This window comes from Marmota flaviventris, chromosome 15 (genome assembly GCF_047511675.1).
Source record: "Marmota flaviventris isolate mMarFla1 chromosome 15, mMarFla1.hap1, whole genome shotgun sequence".
In the NCBI taxonomy this organism is placed as follows: Eukaryota; Metazoa; Chordata; class Mammalia; order Rodentia; family Sciuridae; genus Marmota; species Marmota flaviventris.
In genome coordinates this window covers 11,219,325-11,242,856 of record NC_092512.1, presented here as the reverse complement: position 1 = coordinate 11,242,856, position 23,532 = coordinate 11,219,325, and the positions used below count along the sequence as shown (strand labels likewise).

Here is a 23,532-nt window from a genome sequence, read left to right as displayed (position 1 = left end):
GTCATAACATGGAATTCATTATGTCTTATAGACACCTTATACACATAGCCAGAAGTTAATTTCACAGGGTATTTTTAATAATTTTATACATAAGACCAAGTTTCATTGTGTGGAATGGAATCTGCCTTGTGGTATCATGTTGGTGCTCAAAGAATTTCTGATTTTGAAGCATTTCGAATTCTAGATTTTTGGATTAGGGATGTTCAACCTTTATTAAGTTGGAAGGGCCTGCTAGACTTCCAAATGTATACACCAGTTTGTCATTTGAGATCATCAAGATGTGAACTTGGAGGACAATTTCAGTTGGAGACATAATTTGTAAGTTATCAGCATACAGAAATCTTCAAACACATTTTAGGGCTGGTTGGAGTAAGATGTGCCCCACTGAGAGACTATGAAAGAAGGCAGAGTCCCAAGAAGAAATCCAGATGGGCCTGGCCACTAAAGCCCAAGGAAAACAGCAATTTTAGAGGGAGTGGGTAGTTGAGTCAAATGCCTGGAAGCTGAGCTGACTTGTAGATTAAATCTGAAGCTATGTGATTTAAACCTAGGGCTATTTAGCCAGGGAAGGGATAGTGAGGCACGTACCCTAAAAAGTTCTCCTTAAAGCTTGGGATAACAACACAATGAGTCAAAAAAAAAAAACAAACCATAAGCTCTGGGGCCAAACCGTCTGCAACTCAGTTCCATGTCTGCCATTTACAGCAATGCAGTCCTGAACAATTTCCCAAACCTCCATCAGCCTCAGCTTGTCTTCACCAAGGAAATAACGATTCTATCTACTCAGGTGCGGTATGGATCAAATGACTTAATAAATAGCAAGTGCTTAGAAGAAAGAGTGTTCCTGGCTTATGTTAAAAGATCAGTGTTAGCTATCATTATTTTTTCTGTTGCTGTCATAATAATTAATGCTAAGTACCAAGAGCTGGATTTCACATGTATTGTCCCGGGTGGGAATCTATACCCATTTTATACTCACTTCACAGATGAGAAAACTTGCCTAGGACCATGCAATAAGTTCTTGGGTGGAGGCTGCATTCACATCCAGGTCAGACGACCTGTGCCCTTAATTACTACCCTGTGGTTCCGTCATGTGATGCCGAGATGGCTGGTTAACATCCAATGCAAGAGAAAAAAATGGCTGAGTAATGCCACTAATTGTGCTTCTGCTTCAACTTGCATTTCCACAGGTAATTGTTGCTTTTGAATTGGTGCTGGCATGCTTAGACAGTCATGCTTTATTTAACGATGGGGATAGTTCTGAGAAATGTGTCATTATACGATTTCACTGTTGTGCAAACATCATAGAATGAACTTACACAAACCTAAATGGTATAGGTCAATAATCACTGGGGGTGTGGCCTCTTGATGCAATCAAGAGATGCAGTAAACACAAGACAGAGGAGGCTACTGCAGGTATAACAGTCATACTGTTTTTCAGTAAATTCTTTTTCTTATGAAGAAGAGGACATTCGAAAATAACAATAAAAATATAATAAATACCTAATCCAGTATCACCATTAAATATTATGCACTAGACATCATTATATGTGCCATCGTTCTATATGACTGACAGCACAATAGGTCTATTTACACCAGCATCACCACAAGCATATGAGTAATGCCCTGGGCTATGACACAACAGGAATTTTTCAGCTCTTATGGGAACACTGTTGTATTTGCACTCCATCATCGACCCAAACATCATTATGCAGCACGTGACTGTATTTCTTAGAAAAACCAAATCTTATTTTGCATTTCACAGGATTTAAGACTGTGATGTTGTGGTAGATCAAGACTGAATGAACTGTGTTACTAGAAACCACAGGTCAGGAGCAGGGTGTGGAGCTCTGGCTTCCAGCCCAGCCTATAGTAGAACAGCTGTCCCCTCCTCTGTTCTATACCCTGAGCTTTCCTCTAAGCTTCCATTTGAAGAAAATATTCCGCAGATACAAAAGTTTGAAAGCCACAAGACTTGGCATTTCCCCAACTGCGCCTGCATTGGAATCACCTGTGGTGATCACCTTCCCGCCCCACCCCACTCCCCACCACAAACTTAAGGTCCTGGAAACACTGGAGGCGGGGCCTGGGAATCTGATTTCCAACTAGCTTCCCAGGTGGCTCGGCTGCAGATTCAAGTCTGAGAAAAAAAAGAGAATAAACTGTACAACACAGTAGCCACTACATATGGCTCATTTCAATATAAATGTAAATGCATTAAAATAAAATTTAAAAACTCAGTGTTTCTGTTTCATGAGGCACAGTTTAAGTGCTCAAAAGCCAGATGTGGCCAGTGGACACCATAAACAAAGAATATTTCCATCATCACAGAAAATTATATTGGGAAGTACTGGAAAGCCCCTTCCGGCCCGAACATTCCAGGGTTCTAAGCTATAAGTTTGCTTAAATGATGTGTCTCATATGTTTCACACCAAGACATAAAATGCAGTCAACATTTCCTACCACTTTTATCTGTAATTAAGGCATAATACACTCCTAAGGCTATATTATCATACTTAGCCCACTGGGCTGAGGTTACCTGTTTGCCTATCTATTTCCCATAATACACTCTAAGTGCCTGGAAAGCAGAATCCAGGCAACAATTGTTTATGTCTGTTATTCTGCATGTGTGGGGCTTAAATAAATGTTTAGGAATCAATTGGCTAATGGTACTATCACATCAGCAGAAAACAATAAATATTGGTGAAAATGTGGAAACAAAGGAATCCTTGCCTATTATTAGTGGGTATGAAAATTGGTGTAGCTGCTACAAAAAAACGATAGAATGCTTTCTTTAAAATTAAATACATAGGATTATCATATGATCCAGCAGCTCTATATTGGAGTGTATAACCCAAAGGAATTCAAAGCAGGACGAAAATGAATGTTTATATATACCCATGTGAATAGCAGTATTACTGACAATAGGTGAGGGCAACACAAGTGTCCATGAATGAATTAATGGACAAACAAAATGCGGTACAGAAACATTCCATGGAATATCATTCAGTCTTGCAAGGAAAATTCTGACAATGCTACAACCTGGATCAACCTGAAGGCAGCATTCTAAGTGAAACTGGTCACAGAAGAACAAAAACTGTGTGATTCCACTGATATGAGGTAGCTAGAATAGCCAATTTTTGAGGTAGGAAGTATAATGGTGATCATCCAGGGCTGGAGGGGGAAGGAAACAGGAGTCAGTGTTTAATGGACAGTTTCAAGGGGTTCTTCTACGGGTTTCTGGTTTTTATTTATTAATTACTTATTGATTTGCATGGATTTGTTTGTTGGTATATGTGCAGTGCTAGGGATGGAACTCGGGCCTCTCACCTGTAAAACAAGCATCTACCACTGAGCTACAGACAGACCCAGAGTTTCAGTTAGTGATGGTTTCATAATAATGAAAATTTACTTAAGACTACAGAACTGTACTTAAAAATAGCTAAGATGATAATTTTTATGTTATGTGCATTTCACAATTAAAAATTTTTAAATAAATTTTTTTTAAAAAATAAGCACTCACAAGTACTAGCCAGTGGAAATATATCAGGCCTCCTGCACTTGAGAAAATGGCTTTGGGAAAACTTTATTCTGAATCTACCCTGTTGCACTGTGGGTAGGCGCTGGGGCAGGGGAAGGCAAAGCTGCTGTGAGACATGGAGGCACTCTCACAAGTCTGATTGCCATCTCATCTCTTTGGAAGGGGTTTCTGCGAAGATCCTGAGTTTTGGATTGCGCTGCCTCTTCAAGTCCTCACCAGTGAGTGGTCCTCCACGTAGCTGACCACAAGGACCCCCTGGAAAGGACTTGGCCTGGGGCTTCTGCTTCCATGTCTGGGAGTGGAGTCGTGGGGATCTTTTTTTTTTACAGAGTTATGCAGGGGAGCCTGAGGCGGGAGCCCCCCAGTCCACAGCACCTACATTCTGCTTCATGGGGCTGCTTGTTCCATCTTCTCATCTGGCTTTGAGAGGCTGCCCAGTGCATGCAGCCAGGCAGAAGGAAGCTCCTTTGAATAAGTCAGTGAATGGGGAAAAGGTGATTGTGTTCATCAATGTCACTTATCCCAATCTTCCCTATGGATTTTGCACGCATGATTTAGACCAAATGATAAATAGCGATAAGTAGCGTTTGGTGGGCACCTGACACCTGCCAGGTACTATGCAGGTGCTCTCCCACTTAATTCTCAAAGCAACTCTCTAGGTAAGAAAGGTCTCCGTTTTACAGATGAGGAAGTTGAGGCACAGAAAAATCAAGTGACTTCCTCAAACAGAAAGCTCTTTTTTTTGCGTGGCAGTTATATCATGAGCATGCTCGTAACCTTAAAAACATGTCATCATCTTCTTTTTAATGGATGCATTGGTTTCCGTTGTTTTAGCCTAATCTGCATGATGTCTGCCCGTTGTTCATTAACTGCTCTCTGCAGGACAAGTTTTATTGCAACTGTTTGCCATTATAGATAGTGCTGTGAAGGGCATCTCTATGAGAGGGTGTTTTCTTTATTTCTGAAAGACTGTCCCTAAGAAAGCTATGGGGCAGTGTCCTGCGAGTGAATGATACTGACCAGGCGGGCAGGCCCCTCTCCCAGGGAGGCCTGGTATGTCCAGCACACTCCCCCATGGGGCACCTAACATTGACTGCAGGACAAGTGCTCTTCCAAACACTGAATTTGATCCCACCTGGTCTTCACAAGACCCCTAAGAGTAAGTATAGAGGAAATGCCCAGAGCAGAGATACAGAAGTGTACCCAGGCTCCCCCAGCCAGCAAGCACCACAGCCAGGACTGTCCTAACCACCAGACCAGCTCCCCCTGCCCCAGGACTCCCTCACCCACCAGCCTAAGAAATAGACTAAAGAGAGGAGGAAGAAGGAGCTCTCCCCATTACTAGGACCACACAAGTATCTCCCAGCCAAAGCACATGAGAAACAGCTGTCTCACTTCCCCAGCAGGGAACCTGAAGCACTCAGAGTAAGGGGGAGTGGCTGCCCTCCAGGCATTTACCTTGGGCTGAGGTAAGTGGAAAGAAGGTGCAGGTGACCCACCATGTGACGGTACATGCCTGTAATTAACTGTGCTGCCCCACAAAACGTGAAAGTCCTAGTCCCTGTACCCATGAGTGTGACCTTTTTTTGAAAATAGGGTCTTTGTACAAGATAAGATACGAATTAAGATAAGGTCACATGGACTTGCGCCTGCCTATAATCAGGAGGCTGAGGCAAGAGGATCACAAGTGTAAGGCCATCTGGGCAACTTAGCAAGACCCTGTCTTAAAATTTTAAAAAAGGGCTGGGATGTAGCTCAGTGGTAAGGCACCTGTAGGTTCAACCTCAGTAACATCCCCCCAAAATAGATGGGGTAATAGAGTGCAGGGCAGTCCCTTAATCTAGCACGATTCATGGCCTTATAGGAAAGGAGACGAGAGAACACCATGTGACAACGGACTGAGACCGGGGTGATGTGGTCGTCAGCCAAGAACATGCTGATTGCTGGTAAATGCAAGAGGCTAGGAAGTGGAGAGGAGGGGTGTCCTCTACTGTTTCAGAGACACCAGAGCCCTGCTGACACGTTGATTGCAAACTTCATGCCTTCAGGAGAATGAGACCGTGAACTCTGCTGTTCTGAACCACCAAGTGTGTGGCACTTGTGACAGTAGCCCTGGGGAACTCACAATATTGTCCAGGCCTTTGGTGCCATCACAGAGGGAGCTGTTTTGCACACCTTGGATCTCAGCAGCTGATGCAGTCTCTGGCACACAGTAGGTCTCGGAAAGTGTCTGCTGTGTGAGCAAGTTCAGAAAAATCAAGTATAAACTAATTAAGAGGACGGGCTGCAGGTGCAGCTCAGTGGAAGAGCCCTCTGCTTAGCAGGCATGGGGCCCTCCCTGGGTTCCCTCACCAGCACCACAGAAGCAAAACAAAACAAAAACCAGCAAGAGGAGGAAACATGTCTTTTATGTCTAAGACACTTGAGCGAGTGAGGTGCTCCACAGACATCTGTAGAGTGAGTGTAGTTTTCTAAAAATGAATGGGCTGGGTGCTGGGGCACATGACTATAATCCCAGAAGCTCAGGAGGCTGAGGCAGGAGGACTGCAAGTTCAAAGCCAGCCTAAGCAACTTAGCAAGGCCCTGAGCAACTCTGTCTCAAAATAAAACATAAAAGGGTCTGGGGATGTGTCTCAGTGGGTAAGCACCCTGGGATCAGTCCCTGGTACCAAAATAAATAAATAAAGTAAGTAAATGAACTAAGATACAATAAAATAAAAATGAGTGGATGATAAGTTTGAGGAGGCTTTGCAGCAAGACTCCTTCACGCCCAGGTTACACTCAAGACTGGCACATAGTAGCTGATTGACACTTCCTGAAGGAGGGAAGGGAAGAAGGGGAGAGGGAGACAAGGCCAGGGTCAGTTTCCCCACTCTCGGTTTAGGAGGAGTTCCTTCCTGAACATATCCAACTGAGGACTGGCCAAAGCTGGGCCACGTCCAGTTGAATTTGACACAGCTTCAATTACATTGAAAGGCTCTTGCTGTGGCACTTGAATGCTGTTTTTCTAAAATGCATTATCTTTTTCTTTTACATCCAGAAACCCTAACGCTTCCTTACCCTTCCAACTATGCTAGAAATGCAGAGTTGAGAGGTCAGCCTTCTGTGTTCAGCTCCAGGGACACGTTTCCTGTCCATGTGCCACATGCATTCCTGACCCCTGCCCTGCAGCCAAACAGGGACATCAGCTGGGCTCAGGGAAATTCAATTTGGGCTGACAGCCGGCGGCATGGTAATGACAGGGCGTCTGCCTTGACATTTGGAAAGGCAAGGGGAGGTGGGGCAGGCACAGAGGAGCTTCCCATGGGCTTGGCTTGGGAGGGTCTACAGGGATTTGTGCATATGAAGAGAAACTCCAAGAATAAGGCCAACATTTCCACCGTGGGCTAGGAATTCAACTCCGCTTCCATTCTTTACAGCCTTGCCTTTTCTGGGTTTGAGGGTGAAAAAAAGAAATAGCTCTATTCCCTTACTCCCCTGGACTTGGATTATCCCAGGGCAGGCGACAGCATTGTGAGGGGTTGTGATCCCACTGTTCATTCAGTCGCAGGTCATCTTCAGCAAGAGGGCCTGCACTCGTGCTGACCAACGTGGGAAGTCTCCAGTGCTGTGGTTCCCTTTCTTTTCCACTGAGGAATGGCCAAAGCCCCACCCTGGCCTGCTCCATGGAATGCCAGGTAGGTTCACACCTGCGATAGTGACACACAAGTAAAGGACAGCTGACCCTTCTCAGTGCCGGAAGGGGGCACAGAAAACTGTCGTGATGTAACCCTCATTGGTCAGCTTGTCCACTATTGGGAAACTTTTCCCCCATCAAAGGAGCCAGAGGGGAGGGGCATCTCTGTGACTTCTGCAGACCTGGGACTGCAGGGCTGGGTTAGTGTATGTGCCCCACTGTGGCTCCAGTGTGTCCCCCACGGAACTAACCTGGTGGCTGTCAATCTGTTTGGTATTCACCTCTTTTACTGCAGACAGAAAGCCCCTCAAAGGGCTACTTGCATACACACCTGTATCCCACGTGACCTGGCCCAGTTCCTGGCACCGAAGTAATATGCAATTGATTAATGTATGTTAGATGAATGAACGAATCAGCCAATCGATAGAAATGACAGCACAGGCTTCAGAATTGGGCAGGTGAAGGCTTCACCCGTGCTCCACCGATTACCAGCCGCACAGCCGGTTGTCATGAAGTACGAGATAAATACACTAAATTGTCCACATCTCAAGTACAACATTCAAGGAATGTTGACATCCAAGAAACCAGCACCCAGGTCAGAAACGGAATATCAGCAGAACCCAGACACTCACCTCGTGTCCCTTCCAGTCACTGTGTCTATACCCACGCAAGGGTCCTCTCCTGATGCTGATCTTCAAATGGGGTTGGGGGGCGGGTAGCAGCCGCAGCACTAACAGCCGCAGCTGGAGTAACAGAAGCAGCGGTAACAGGGGAAGTGGTGACAATAGTAACGGGAACAGCAGGAGTAGGGGAGCAGGTCACAGAAGCAGGGGTAATAGCTGCCTCTATGTGGCATTTACTATAGGCCAGGCACCGTTCCTGAGTGCTTTTGCTAAATTCATCTAGTGTTCAGAAGAACTTACAGAGTTGTACACCGCAGGATTTTTAAAGGTGAAAACGCAGAGGCACCCAGAAGTCAAGGAACTTCTCCAAGGTGACCTGACTGTGGAGCCACGGATCCAGGACTCAGGACTCCAGCAGTCTGGCCCTAGAGGTTGTCCTCTCAGTAGTGAACTTTCAGTAACTCTTAGCAAGGCCACACAAAGATCTGTCCTCTGTTATCGGTTTTCATCTTCTATGATAAAAACACTCAATTCAGTAAGCATACAGTCTCGCAGAATAAACATTATATTTCCCACGCCTTCTTTTCATCTAAGCAAAGCCACAGGACTAAATTCTGGCCAACAGAATATAAGAAGAAACAGCAGGTGTAATATCCAGGAAGCATCCTTAAAGGAGGAGGACTACCTTTCTTCTTGTTCTTTCCTTTTGCTGGCAGATACGACGTCTGGAGCAAAAGCAGCTAGAATGGGAACATGAGGTTGTCTTGGAAAGAGAGAACCACGGGGCAGAGAAACAAGAGAGAAAAAGCCTGGGTGTCTCACAGATTTCTATAGTAGCTCTACACCATTTATGTCTGAACTTTTAGACAAGAGACAATATATACTTTCTATATTTTTAAAGACAATTTTCATTTGTATTTCACATTTTTCACAGCAAAACCTAATTCCAGTAATGCCCTCAATTCTTGCAATTACAGCATAATTAATGTCACCTAAAAATCCAACATGCAAAATTAATGCCATTTGGTGTTCAGCTTTTGACTTAACAAACAAAATGGACAAAACATGATTTTGCGTAATCCTGGAATAGACCAACTATGAAAATAAGCAGGAAAAGCCTCTTTTCTTCCTGGAAAGCCAGAGCAGGTCCTTGTCACCTTGTGACTGTGTCACCTCATGGCTATGTCACCTCAAAAGCCTCAGTCTTAACTGCCTACCTCCAGCCTTTTACCTCTCCCACCCATTCAGGATACTCTTGCTTGTCTAATCATCCTTAAAAACTATTTTTATCTTAAAAACTGAACTAATTCCAGTGCTCTATGTGCCTGTTTTATGTAAGATTCTTTACTATGTACTTTTTTCTCTAACCTGCACACACAAAAAAATCTAAGACACAATTATTACCTCCTTTTTATAGATAAGGAAACAGAAGACACTGAGCCGGCTCTTTCCTCATTCCATGATGACTTCTTGGAAACACCAGCCACAAACAAGCCAAGCCCTTGTCACGTCACCCTGACCATTTGGGGTGGCTGAGTTTACAAGTGTTCTCTGCCCACAGCTCTTCCTGTCCAGCCTGCTGTCTTACTACCTCTGACACAGACCTCCATCCACTGAGGTCAGAGTCCTCCCTCTCCGAGGCCTGCGCCTACACCAGGCCTCAGTGTTCCTAGTTGCAAAGTGGAGGCAAGTGGGCAGATAGAAAGGCAGGGGACCTGGGATCAGGGACAATCCACTCTAAGTCCCACGGAGCCGGTTCTTTATCTGGGAAATGAATGTAGCAATTCTAACGTGGCAGGAATCCTGCAACTGAATGAAACAATGTTTCCCAGGAAGGGATGGCACAGAGAGCTTGGCAGACTGTTGCCCTTCCTGACCCTTTCTGCCCCACCCCGCCTTTCCTTCCAAATAAAGGAGGCAACACTGACATGACAGAAAACACTGAGAAGCCCACAGCCCTACCCACCAGGGATCTCCTGTCAGATCCCAGTGTTTCAGTTCTGCATTTCAACCCCCAAAAGGACTCCCTCTGCGTGTCCCAGGCTGGGTTTCCTGGGTGGGACGGGCTGGAGAGCACTCACCGATTCCATAGTGAATCTCTCGACGAAAAACTGGAGAGCCTGGAGGCTGAAGATCTCATGTCTCAGCCGTCACATCAGAAATCACCTGGAGGGGGCAGGAAGAAAAGGTAACAAGGGTCATCCAGAGGCCTGTGCAGAAGACACTGTCTCAGGCCCGCCCTTGATTTCACTTGGAGCCAGTGCCCTTGCTAGGAACGTCCTTGCACATTGGGTGGCTGTCCGGGCGCAGGAGGGAGAACTTTGGGGCTGGTAGCTCCATAACTGTCTCTGTGCAAGGAAGTGCTCAGGGATCCTTCCTGGATTCTATTTCTAGCTCTACGTTGGAGAGCAATTTACAAGTCATTAACTTCTCTAGACCTAGGCTCCTAACATGAAATTAAAGTGTGCTGGCATATGCCACAGACAGACACCTGCAGCGGTGTGCCCACGGGAAGGCAGACGGGCTCCCCCCGTGGCAAAGAGAACCAGCCCCAGGAAGGAAGTAGATTCGGGAGAACGTGTGTGGCTCAGGACAGCCCCTCTGAACCCGGGAGAGGACTGTAATTAATGCAGGCACACCAAAGCTTAATTAATTGCTGAGTGCACAGAGTGCAGGAAGTCTGGGATAAAAGCTGTTGCATAAGCGAACAGCTTCAGTAGTTGAGGAATGAAGGGGAAAGAGAGGTGGCAATGAGAAATCAGGAGCCCAGGGACCTGTTTGGGTCCAAGATCCTGTGCTCAGAATAGAATCTCCATTTGAGGCCAGAAGCTCTTGGTCCACCTTCTCCCGCATCCCTGTATCGGATCCAAGTCACCTCTCTGCTTTGCTTCCTAAAGATCTCTCAAGCTCTCTCTCTCCTTCTCCACCCACAGCCCTGGACCAAGCCACCGTCATTCTTACCTGGGCCACTGCAATTGCCTCCCACCTGATCTCCCTCAGCCATTGCTCCCCCTCAACCAGGTCTCTCATGAAAAGTTTGTACTAACACAAAAACAGAAAAGAGCACCACAAAATCCCACCACCTGGCCCCAATCACCATCAGCCATCACGACAGCACCTTGACCTTCAGCAGCCCCTAGTCAATCCTACCCTGACCACACCTCAGCCTTTCCCCTGGCCCATTGTAATTCTGAAGGAAATTCTGGGCATCATTTCAGACATCAATTTCACAGTGTGCATCTCTAAGATAAGGTCTTCCATAAAAAGCCAACTGCAATACCATTACCACACTAAAAAAAAAAAAAAAAAATGATTAGATGATTCCTTGATATCATCAATTTTCACACAATATTCACATTCCTACTAGTTTCATAAATGTCAAAAAATGGCATTTGTTTTTCAAAACCCATATCCAATTAAGACCCACATCTTACAACTGATTGATATGCAGAATGAAATGTTTAAAACATAAATCCGATGGTGTCACTTCCCATCTCTCCTCCCCATGCTGAACATCCTCCATTGGCTTCTCGGTGCTTTAGGATAAAAATGTAAATCATTTCTCGTGCTTGGACTTTTGTGCCCCTTCTGTTCTCATTTTGACCACCAGGCTCAGGCTGCAGCCACAGGACATTTTTTTTAGATCCTAGAACATGCTGCAGGTCTTCCAGTGTCACAGGTCCCTCGCCCACGCTGTTCCCTCTGCCTCGAGGGCTTCCTCTCCCACCCTCTTTGCCTCTTCATCTAGCTAACACCTGCACTTTCTTAAATGTGATATCCTCAGAGAAACTGTCTCTGCCCTTCCAGATCAGATTATGGCATTTTCCTTAGATTTTAATGTTACAGATGCTCCTTGACTTCAATGGGATTATTTCCCAATAAATGCAATTAAGATAAAATATCCTAAGTCAAATGCATTTTGAATACACCTAATGCTGAACATCACGGGTTAGCCTGCCTAGTTTACACAAATTCAGAACACTCACATTAACCCACAGTTGGACAAAATCACCTAACCCAAAGTCTATTTTATAAAAAAAAAATGTTAAATATCTCATGTAATTTATTTAATAAAAACAGAACAGTTATATGGGTACATTTTTTCAGCATTTTAAATTCATGGTAAGTCAGAGACTTTAACATGAAGACTGATTAATATTTATTGATCTGGCTTGATGATCAGCTATTTGAGTACAAAGACTATTTATTTTGTTTGCTCACGGGTGTATCCCCAGCACCGACCACACAATACTTGGCAAAAGGACATTAATACATTTATTGGATATATAATCAACACTCTTCCCTCAACCCTAGATGTTCATGGTAATTGACTGAATCTTCTTGAACCTGAACCATTTCATTAGGTGGGGGATGGACAAGCTTATCCTAAATTCCATATGGAGATGTGTTGGATTCAGGAGAGTCAAACCATCTTGGAGAAGAGGAACAACATTGGAGGATGTCCATTTCCTGACTTCACAACTGGCGACAAAGCCACAGTGCGGTACAGCCCAGTGTGTAAGTAGAGGGTGGTACTGTTTTTACAGAATCCTCCTAGAACAAAGATCTTGGATCCTCACTATACTAAGCACACATCGCTGACAGGTAAGAGCTGTCACTTACATGGACGGTCAACGCCTCTCCCAGCCCACCTCTCGGCTTGCTTCACCCCAGTGGACCTCTGAGACAGTGTGGCAGGCCAGATCCCTCCAGCCAGATCTGTCCCAACACAAACCTGAGTTACACATTCCTGTCCTTTGTTATGTGATGTCTGGTTTTCCCACTGGGACGGGTGTCCTTTACTTCCCTACCCCACTGCATTCTGAACTGGACCACTGACTCGCCTTGGCCAATGGAATGTACATGGAAGAGACAATGGTGTGTGGGTCCCCAAGTCTGCCCACGTCTCCTTTGCACCTATCACTTGCTACCTTTTAGTTTGGACCCCAGATTGGAGACATGGAGCACCTCCGAACCAGCAAGAGGCAGCCATACTAACCCACAACGACCCCACAGATCTGTGACCATGAAATAAATATCTGCAGTCAAGCAAGCCACTGCGATGCTGAGGCTTTTAGAACTGACTGATACTCACAGGAATATTCATTTATGAACACCAGTGAGTAGGAACACAGGTCAGAAGAAGTGAGAGCTGTGTACCAGCCAGCACAGCTACGCCGGCAAGCCATATAGCGAGTCTTGCAGAATGTCCACCCACTTGGTGCCAAGCTGACCCTCACAAAAGTCCTGCAAGACAGATAATGGGCCAGCTTTATAGAGAAGAAACCAAAGCTCAGAAATATGAAATAAAATGGCCAAGACAGTGTGTGGCAGAACTGACATTCTGACGCAGGTCATCTGACTCATAAACTCCAAACCAGGCTTCCTCTCCAAAAGAAGGTCCTACAGGTGCTGCTGTGGGAATCCCTGGTCCACAGGGCCGCCTCCACCTCTGTCCCACTCCTTTAATGGTTTGTTTTAGGGTGTGTGTGTGTGTGTGTGTGTGTGTGTGTGTGTGAGAGAGAGAGAGAGAGACAGGCTGCTGGGCATGGCAGTGTTGGTATCCAGAGTAGATGTCAATAAATACTATCACTGGGCCTGAACTCAAATAAGTGTCAATACCTCACCTTCACAGGTGACCCTCTTTGGCTTCCAGGCCCCTCATTTGTGAAATGAGGCCACAAGCCCAGCCTACATCGCAACATTGCTGTGACCCTCCAGAGAGATGCGGTGTGAAAGAGCTGTGTGAGATGTGACTCCAAAGCCACTTACACCCTGCTGCCTGATTCAGCCCACGCCAGCCAGATGGCACCCTGTGCCAGGGTCTCTCCCACAGGCCTCCACGGTGAGCACCTGGTTGAAGACTGAGCTTTTTTTCTAAACTGGGATTCTTTCTTTCCTGTTGTGAAAGTAATCCAAAAACATCAGAAAAACTGTTATTGAAAAAAAAATGAAAATCATTCACGATCATAACACCTGAAGATAAATACTGCTTGGGGGTTTGAAGCCTTTTCATTTCTAAGACTGGCTTTTGTAACCATGAGACCAATAACACATCTTGATCAACATGAGCCTCTTAGAACCAGGAGATTACTAGTAAGTGAAAAAAATTCTTAAGTAAATTCAACCAACTCTTAAGTTGTACCTACCATATGCCTGGGGCCGTTTGCTGTCTGAAGACAGAGCCAAGAACAACAGAAAGTTCACAAGCTCAAAAAAGTTAACATTCATTAATTCCTTTTTTAAATAAATAAATAAACATGGGGCACCAACTAGATAGTGGTGATGGCGGTAACAGTGAAGACGGTACTTCCTTGGCTATCCTGAATTCTCACGGCAGGACTTCACAAAGGTCACGACTTTCCGGTGAGCTATTGATACACTTCAGTGCTCTCACCTTAAAACTGGGATCATTAAGGTACCTACCTCAGTACAGTCACTATGAGAATTAACAAGATAATGTGGCAGAAGCCTGAGCACAAAGCTTGGTTCCCAGGCACTGATGGATATGTGGTGACAAGCAGCAGTGGAGATACCACTGCCTCATTTAATCCTCACAACCATGCTACAAGGCGAAGCTCAGAGACAAACACAGGGTACCACTTGGGCTCCCTCACACCTGGCACCTTCTGAAAGACAGAGGAGAACACACCTAAATGGGAAAGGAAGTGGGACACTGACCCACCAACTTCCATCCCTCACCAGCCAATCACAGCCAGGGGATGGTCTCAGAGATGCAGGAAGCTCAGTGAACAGGCGCTGGTAATGCTCAAAGGCATGGGCAGGGCACTGCTGGATTGGGAATAGGTGCTCAATAAATACTATCAAAGAAGTGAGTGACGGGCTCCTCACCATGACCTCTCATTGCCTGCTGCCCTGGGATAGAAGGTTTAAAGCAACTACCTTTTGGTATGAATTAGAATCAGTTGCCTGAGGGTCACTTTTGTTACCACCCATGTTTCTGCTTTCCCTCTGTGATTCGATTCTGTGACCTACAGGTCATCCATCAGGACAGCCATTACTGGTGCCAGGCAGGAATAGGGGCATAAATATTTTGGCACATAAACCCTCCTTTCCTGCCAATCCTAACTAGGTGTTGAATTTTATTCACCAAGGCTCTTGGATGTTGGGAACTGTATCCTCTTATAGAGGATGCCATGAACCTGTGAGTCATCTGTCTGCAGCTGGTTACAGCTTAGACAACCTTTTCCTTCCAGAGAATGTCAAACACTTTTCCTATTTACCAGTGTGGTTCTTTCCTGTTCTGTGGATGCTGTGCTTAGAAAAGCAGAGGCCTGAAGAAAACACCCCAAACACTTTTACGCATTTTCCTTTTACTCTATCCTGCCCACCTAACTCTGATCCACTGAAATTCCACCCCTTCCAAGAAACTTTCTCCAATTTTCCTAACCCAACAATCTATCTATCTATTTCTGAACTCCTGTGGGACTAATACAAAAGTACCCCTTACTGAGTCCTGTGATGGTTAGTTTTATGTGTCAGCCTGACTGGGCTAAGGGGTGCCCATGCAGCCTATAATATGTTGTTTCTGGGGTTTTCTTGGAAGGTGTTTCTGGAAGATTGATTAAAGAAGACTGCCTCTACAATGTGAGTGGGCATCATCCAGTCTGTCTCAGGGCCTGAATAGAAGGACAGAGGAAGGGTGAATCTGCTCTGCTTGAGCTGGGACATCCATCTTCTCCTGCCTTTAGACACTGGTGCTCCTGGTTCTTGGCCCTTCAGAGGCTGACTGGGAATGATGCCATTGGTTCCCCTGGTTCTTAGGCCTTCAGACTCAGAATGAACCACCTCACTAGCTGGTCTTGTTCTCCAGCTTGCAGATGACAAATCATGGGACCTCTCAGTCTCTCTCATCATTTTTAATTATTATAGGAATGAGTCAATTCCTAATTTAAAAAAAAACTTCTACTCTCCTTTCACCTTTCTCTTCATATATAAATGAAGAATATATCCTATATATTATAGAACTGATACACATGCGCGCATGCACACACACACACACACACACACAACCAGAAATGTGTGTGTTCTATTTCTTTGTATAACCACCCCTCCTAGCCATAATCATGTTCCTTTTCAATCCTCAAAACCTAGAACTATGATTGTCTGATTGTTACAGTCAAGGAAACTGAGGCTCAGACAATTATGTAACATTTCTTAGTCACATGGCTGGTTGGTGGTGACAGACTCAATATGCAGATTTGGGGCAGCTTGATTTCAAAGCTGAGACCTTTACCTGCTATGCTCAGCAAAGCAGTATGGATTCTGATTGATGCACCCCATTTGGTATTGTTCTCTGATTATTCTGGATAGGTGAGCCAAACCTCCTCTCCTGTGGCCACACTTGCATGGTAAATACTGGGCTATCTCTGTTGGTCACTGTGATTTTGTACCAGTTACTTGGTCCTTAACTTTCCTTGTCTACTAGCAAGCAATAAACCCTACTTCCTGACCCATGCAGCCTGTTAGGCATTGTGACCTTTGGCCAGGTGACTGTGGATGCTGGCTATTTCTCCTAATCCCTCTGCCCCACCACCATGCTAGTGTTCGGGATGGGCCACTGAGGCTGAGTCTAGTGCCCATGATTGCCCAGAACACTAATGTACAGAGGGATACTGAGAAGACCCTATAGTAGCCCACCCCAAGAAAGGCAAGAAGGGCTGAGGCACTGTCCCTAACAATGCTGGAGCTGCTGGTCCTTAGCCTGGCCTGGCCCCACAGCCTCCCTGACTGTTTAAAATGTTCACACTCAGAGACAATTTGGGTCTCCCCTCTCCAAAGAAGAGATCCTTGCAAAGGACCCATGCTGCAAAGACCAGAACTAATGTCTTGTTGGATTATAAACTGATGATGACGGTGACTACTTTTCTTTGTTCCTACTCCTGGAGGCACCGGGCCAGACGGTGAGGCTGAGCCATGATCTCAGGTCACTGCCACAGAGAGCTCTCAGTCTAGTGTGCACAGAGGCCAGGCACAGAGACACAGCAGGATGAACTGCTTTGAGTGGTATAACCTGGGTGTGAACACATCACAGGACCTGCTCACGAACACTTCTTAAGTGCCTATTGCATGCTATTTTTCATTCACTAAAGCTTTCCACAATGAGAATCATCCATCCCAAGGCAAACCCATCCATCCATTTATTTATTGGAAAAAGCATTTATTAAATGAAATGTCAAGGATGTAATGGTTAACAAAGAGACGGTCTTTGCTTAAGGAATCAGACTTAAACCAAATAAACTCACAGGTGATGAGAACTAGGCAAAGTCCAGGTGCCACAGGAGCCTGCATACCGCAGGTGCTTACTGAACCCTCAGCATTTTGAATTTCACATTTTGAGAATTTGGAGAAGTAAGTGAATGCAAAAGAAAAAGCGTCAGGGACTTGAAGAGAGAGAATCCTAGAATAAGTGAGAGCCACAGGCTAGGCAGCAGGTGAGGCTCACCCACTAGCCCCACGATCCGCTCCTTACACCAGCAGGGGCAGGCTCCTCTCAGCCTATGTCACTATAGGGTCCCCAGGAAAAGCTGTGAGCGTGCAAAGTGAAATCCGGGGGTGCCCCAGCTTTGCTGGGCTGCCCCATGTTAATAGCCTGTCCTTTCAAACCATCATGTGTTCTGTTCACCAGCAGTGTGCACGCTGGGCCATCAGTGTGGCTGCTCCCTGTGTTCACCGTGTGGGAGGGGGGAATGGCAGGCAGCGCCAGCAGGACAGCATGTGGGCAGAGACATTGCCATGCCCGCTCTCCCCTGCGACTTCTGGGTGGTCTCCAATGAGGACCACTTCTCTGAGACTGTGTCCTCCTCTGGAAGATGTTGCTGGCAGCAGACTGAGGTGGTGCCCGTGCATATTGCCTGGAGATGCACAGGTCATTAAAGGCCAGCATGTCCCGCTCTCAGCTACACCTGCAGTCTCTGCTCTCAGACACCAAGAGGTAGGCAGGGTTGAAGGGCACTAATGCTCCCAGGTGCAGCCCTCCCACAGGGTGGTCGGTAACCACACTGAGAGGCCCCAAGAGGAAGGCAGCCTGCTCTCTGCTGGCCAGGACACCCTTCGCTGGCTGCCTTCTCTTCTCTGCCTCGCTTCCTCACACCTCTACCTCTTTCCTCAGATCACCTCCCAAATAGTCTACCAGTGCTCTTGACTTTCCTCAGGGCTGGCTTTGGGGAAACCCACCCCAAGATGGGGATGATGATACTTTTGATGCAGACCTGCTGGGAAGGGAAAAGGAGGTTGTGTACGTGTGAGAAGCACAGGGCACAGGTGGGATGAGCAACGGCTAGTATGGTGACAACCCAAACTAGCAAGGACACCTGCAGCAGCACTCACCAGCCTGTTGGCAAGGCCAGCGGCATGGCCATGTTCCACGGAGCTGGACACCCTGTTGGTGTCCACTGAGCACAGCCCCAGTCACTGTCAAAGAGGTTACAACGACCAAGGTCTGGGAGCTACCTTCTAGGAGGAACACTTTGGCGTCTGGCCTCCACTTGTCCAAGGACTAGAGCACTGGGATGGAGGACACAGGAGGATTGAGTCCCCCTGGAGGCCGCCTCGTTGCTGAGTGCTTCCTGGTCCACACAGGCCCCCACGGGTGCAGCCATTACTCCCTACAACCGAGGACACAACAGCCCTAACAGAGTAAGCAACAAGTTTTTTAAAATAACCAAGCTATCACAGTTACTATGCATATCAGACACTACATGAGCAATAACTTCCGTAATCTCCTGACAACCCTGGAGACAGCAATGATTATCATTCCATTTCACAGAGAAGGGGATGGGCGAAGACAAGGATGAGCATCTTGCTAGTGTTCTTATAGCTAATAAATGGAAACGAGGTCTAATCACAAAGCCCCTTCTTTCTTTAAGATTCCACCAGCCTTTCCAAGTAGGGATACCCTCAGCAGAGAGGTCTCCGCCATATGTGATTCCTCCAGTGTTAGAACTAAAAAAAGACCTTGGACAAGCTAATCACACCAGCCTCGCTCATTCCGACCTCCCGTGAGTGGGTCCAATCAGCAGTCACCACCCAGCGAGGCAACTTGACTACACTCTTTGTGACTGCCTCATTTCCTCTGTTATGTGATGGTCGTTTTTCCACATTTTAACACGTCTAAAACAGAACGTGTCTCCCTATCAATGGAATTCAGCTTCTGTTTTCTCTCCTGACCCTGTTACGATCTCCATAATGTATCTTGTACTCAAAGGCATCTCAGAATCCAAAGAAGTAAAGTATGTCTAAGCAACATTCAAATGTCATCTGGTGGAAGCCCAAGGCAGTCCTCAGAGGTCTATAAATCTGAGAGATTAGGACCCTAGATCCTCTCTTCAGGTCTCCTAAAGAATCCTTCAAAGCACACCTGGCCCTGCATGAGGTTTCACCCACACAGTCTCTGATTTATCTGTGACTCAGAAATCCCAGGCTTGGAATCCCTAAATATTTGCATTTCTAATAAGAAAGGAAGTGAATTCCTCATTTGTTAGTCCAGAGATAACAACATCTAATGAGTAGTCATTATACTGTAAAATGTGAAACAGATAGGACAATAGCTTCTGTTTTGCCAGGTTCATTCACTCACACAGGCATTCATTCCTAAGGCAATTCCACAGATGCTTAGGAAGTGCCAAGGTGAGTTGGGCACCTTCCTCTGGTGCAAGGGACACAGGTAAATCAATAATTGGTGGTATCTGCAAAGACAGAGGCTGCTACAAAGTAGAGAATAATGCAGAGGACTGGGCAGGGTGGCTTCACTGGGGAGGGGACAATAGCATCTGGTTTTGAAGATGAACGGGAGAAGACCAGATAGAAAGGGCAGGAAGACGAAGCCCTCAGTGGACAGGCAGTGAGACCTCACATGGGGCAAATGTCTGCTATATCCAAGGCCCAGTGAGGATACTTCCAGAACCATAAGAAGATAAATGTGTGTTATTTCAAGAGACTAAGTTAGTGCTTCTGTCGAAGAGCATGTTACCACCCATGCCAATGTGCAGATTTGCATTGGGGTGGTGGTGGGGGATCCTGAGCTTGAAGGGTGCAGTGGAGCAGAAGGAAAAGGACAGGACTTTGGCATCTGAGGACTGGGGTTTAAGTCCCGACTCCTCCCCTCCCCCAACCAGGCTTGGGCAGGCCACTTAACCTTTTGGAACCTCAGTTTCCTCATCTGTAAAACTGGCATAATCAAAATAGCCTCAGAGGCCTGCTGTGAGCTAGACCTTGTGATTTCTATTTGGAAATACAGAAACTCGGGCTTCTCTTGGCATTTCCTTGGGCCTCTAAGTCTCAAAATGTTGCAACCTTTGCCTCCCTGGAACAAGCCAAAGTACATCATCTTATTTAACAATGAAGTTTCCTTTCTTCTATGATAATAAATCAGAATGTTCCATTTCAAGGGTGGAAAAGTGTTGTGTTCACTTCTGTAGCTTTTAGAAGGTCTGGTGCATACCAGGTGCTCAACAAATACCTTGGTGCCTGAATACATTATCTGAATCAGATAAAAACAAGCCAGGGGATCAGCAGGAAGACTTCTAAATGATTTAGCAAAAATGGGGAACTGGGGATGCCCTTTACACTATGGGGAAATATTCATGAGACCTAAAACTGGCCCTGTCACTCTACCTCCAGAGTGGGACAGGAAGCCCTGTGACCCGGGACACCACTACTGGGCAGTTCCAATGCCCAAACTTCTTTCTGAAAATCCATCTCTGTTTCTTAGAAACGTTACCGCCTGTCAACGTGGAAGGATCAGCCAATCTCTACAAGACTTCTTTTAGAGTTCCCCTAGAACCCAGATGCGTTCCTTTTAATCACGTTTTAAATATCATCTCTTTGCTGTTTTTCTCCAAGTTCAGTGGGAAGCAACACCTGGGCAGGATGCTGAGCCTGCGAGCCGCTGACGCACTGCAGTTTCGAGGTCACTCCCTGTTCTACTCAGCGTCACCACCAGCACAGGAGCGGCTGCCAGCGGGTGCCCACCAGAATGGAAGGCCCTTGGAAATCACTCAGGCAGGCACGACAGAGTCGTAAGCAAAGCCACCTGACACTCACCCCTTCTTCTCTGGGGGAGATTTTGGGGAACAAGAAGCCCTGCGGCTGGCACAGTGCCTAGCCCAGTAAACCTGTGGTAAATGAATGAGTGATTGAGTGAGTGAGTGAGTGAGTGAGTGATTGAGTCAAGGCCTAGACAAACAGCCTCGTGCCAAGGCTGCCCAGCCACCTACATTTCCCACCAGAGTTCCCATCACCAGGTGTCAAAAGATCAACACCATCAAATCAGTGCCAGGGGTCCCAACAAGACTTTGGCTTGGCAATTATCTCCAGTGGGGGTTACCCTTACGGCCCGCCACCTTCTAGAGCCTTCTGGAACCAAAGTTCTTAGAAGTCAACCAAGTCTCCCCACCTTCTCCAACCTCTTCCCTCCATATGTCAAAGAACCCTGAAGACCTAGTCTGAGGTAGATGTGTCATTGTCCCAAGGGGTAGATTTGGCCTTGGCTACCTGCCTTGGCATCTATCTAATGGAACATCCACTGGTTCCCTGGGGCCTCGGGTGCCACAGCAGCCAAACAAGAATCATAAAACCCACATCCCACAATTGCAAGGAGGTTTCCTGAGGACACGAAGAGCATCAGAGATTCCCTTTCTGGTATTAAGGCAGCCTGAGCTGATGGGCCTCTTCCCTGTCTGTAATCACACACAAAATCTTTAGGGACCACAACCCAAACGGGTCAGTACACAGTCAAAATGGGGGAAGCTAAGAGAGAGGGACCCCCGGCCGAAACAAAGGCCACAGCTCCCAGTACACGCATGCATGTGCAGTTGTGCACACACACGTGCGCACAACCATACTCAGGCTTGCAGAAGTGCAACAGAAGGCATGCAGCCGTGGCCCACAGAAAGGAGGCTGGCTGGCTTCCAGATGCCCCTCCAGGGACCCTGACAAAGGACATCATGTGCTGGGCTGGGACATTCCAGCGTCGGCCTGTTTCCTCTGTGGCAGCAGTTTTCTTGGCTCGTTCTGACATGGGAGATGTGGGCGGGAAGAGCAGTCCCCTCTTCCACACGAAGACTGATTTGTAATGTTTTGAACAACCAACAATAAAAAATTAAAAAAAAAAAAAAAAAGAAAGCAGTCGGCTGCACGGGACAAGCTGGAGGGCCCGAGTTTGCAACAGCCACACCCAGGCTTCTCAGGATCAGAAAACCAACCAGATGAAAAGAAGGCGGAATGGGGTGGTGGTGGGATGGGCTTGGGCTGCAGGCAGGGAAGGACCGAATTCCAGGCTTAGCTAGATTTGGGGGCTCACAGGATGTGGTCGGGGGAGGAGTGTTCTCCACCTGTGGGCTCTGCAAGGGCCAGGGGGGCGGTTTCAGGCAGGCTTGCCCTAGCGGGGCCACGGCCTTCAGGATGACATCCTGACACTGGGCAGCCACTTCCTTGGAGGGAGAGCCTGGCTCAGCTGGCGGTTCTAGTTAAAGCCTCAGGACTGACTGACTGTGTGTCCATCCTAGAACCTCTCAGAGCACTCAGGCAACAGGAGGAAGGGGGAGAGGGCAAGGGAGGGAGGGAAGAAGGAAGAAAGAAGAAAGGAAAGGAAAGGGGAAAGGGGAGGGGAGGAAGGAAAGAACTCTATGACAATAATGTTTAATTAGGGAATAAAGGAGCATGAACTTCAACTTTAAATATAAGCAAGAAAACGAGAGCAGATTGAGTCTGGTTGTGTTGAGAGGGGGATCTTGCTAGATGGTCCAAGCAGGTCTCAAACTCCAGGGCTCAAGCCATCCCTGGTCTCAAGCGATCCCCGGTCTCAGCCCCCTGAATAGGTGGGACTGCAGGCACACATCACCGTCCCTGGCTCAGAGTGACTCTTACAAGTCTTTTTCTCTGGTTTACAACAACTTTGCTGAGATGTAATTCATATACCAGACAATCCATCCATTTAAAGTGTACATTTCAATGGGTTTTGATATAATTCAGAGTTGTGCAACTTTTAGAACACTTTCATCCCCTCAAAAGAAACTCCATACCTGTCAGCAGTCACTCTCCATTCTACCCTCTACCACCCCTCGCAAAATAACAGGGTGACTTCCTCCCTTTTTAGATTTACCCATTCTGGGCATTTCGTATATATAAATGGAAAAATATAACAGTTTCCTTTTTTATTTTTTCCATTCTTTCTTTTGCACAAACTACCAAAAAGCCCCTTTAGCCAAGCTTCTGGTTGAACTCAGTCTCCAAGTCTCTCCATTACTATGGAAGGGGCTTTGGTTCATGCCTTCCTCGGGGTGGGCCAGAGGACAATGCAGGCTGGGAGCCTTCCTGAGGATCAGCAAAGAGTGCAGAGAAGGCCTGGGTCCTGCTTGCAGTGTCTCACCCCGGGGGCATGGTGGAGAAGAGAAGGCCTGGCCTGGAGTCACACGGCAGAACCTCTCCAGGGAGGTGGCACTGTGGGTTTTCTGACCAGCAGCCCTCCTCATTCCCAGTTTCGTTGGGATTCCCCTCACCTCCCATGAAGTACAAGTTCCTGCACACTCCAGCTGCGTGCCCAGCAGTGCACAAGACCATCCCATCATCTCCACTGATTCATTTAGAAGGGTAATGTGACCCATTTTAGGGCAATGATGTGTAAGACTGGAGGTTTCTGGGAAAGTTCCTTCTCGATGGGGTAGAAGTTT

At 46.7% G+C, this 23,532-nt stretch overlaps 1 protein-coding gene across 5 annotated transcripts in view; it reads right to left on the bottom strand.

Moving 5' to 3' along the window:
• The window catches only part of Asap1 (ArfGAP with SH3 domain, ankyrin repeat and PH domain 1), a 332,543-nt gene that overhangs the window by 290,674 nt on the left and 18,337 nt on the right, over positions 1–23,532 (bottom strand). For all 5 annotated transcript variants that reach the window (XM_027950264.2, XM_027950249.2, XM_027950256.2 and 2 more), the window contains exon 2: positions 9,922–10,006. In XM_027950264.2, coding sequence (XP_027806065.2) covers positions 9,922–9,980 — 59 coding nt within the window. In that variant the 5' untranslated portion in view covers positions 9,981–10,006. The remainder of the gene's footprint in view (positions 1–9,921; positions 10,007–23,532) is intronic.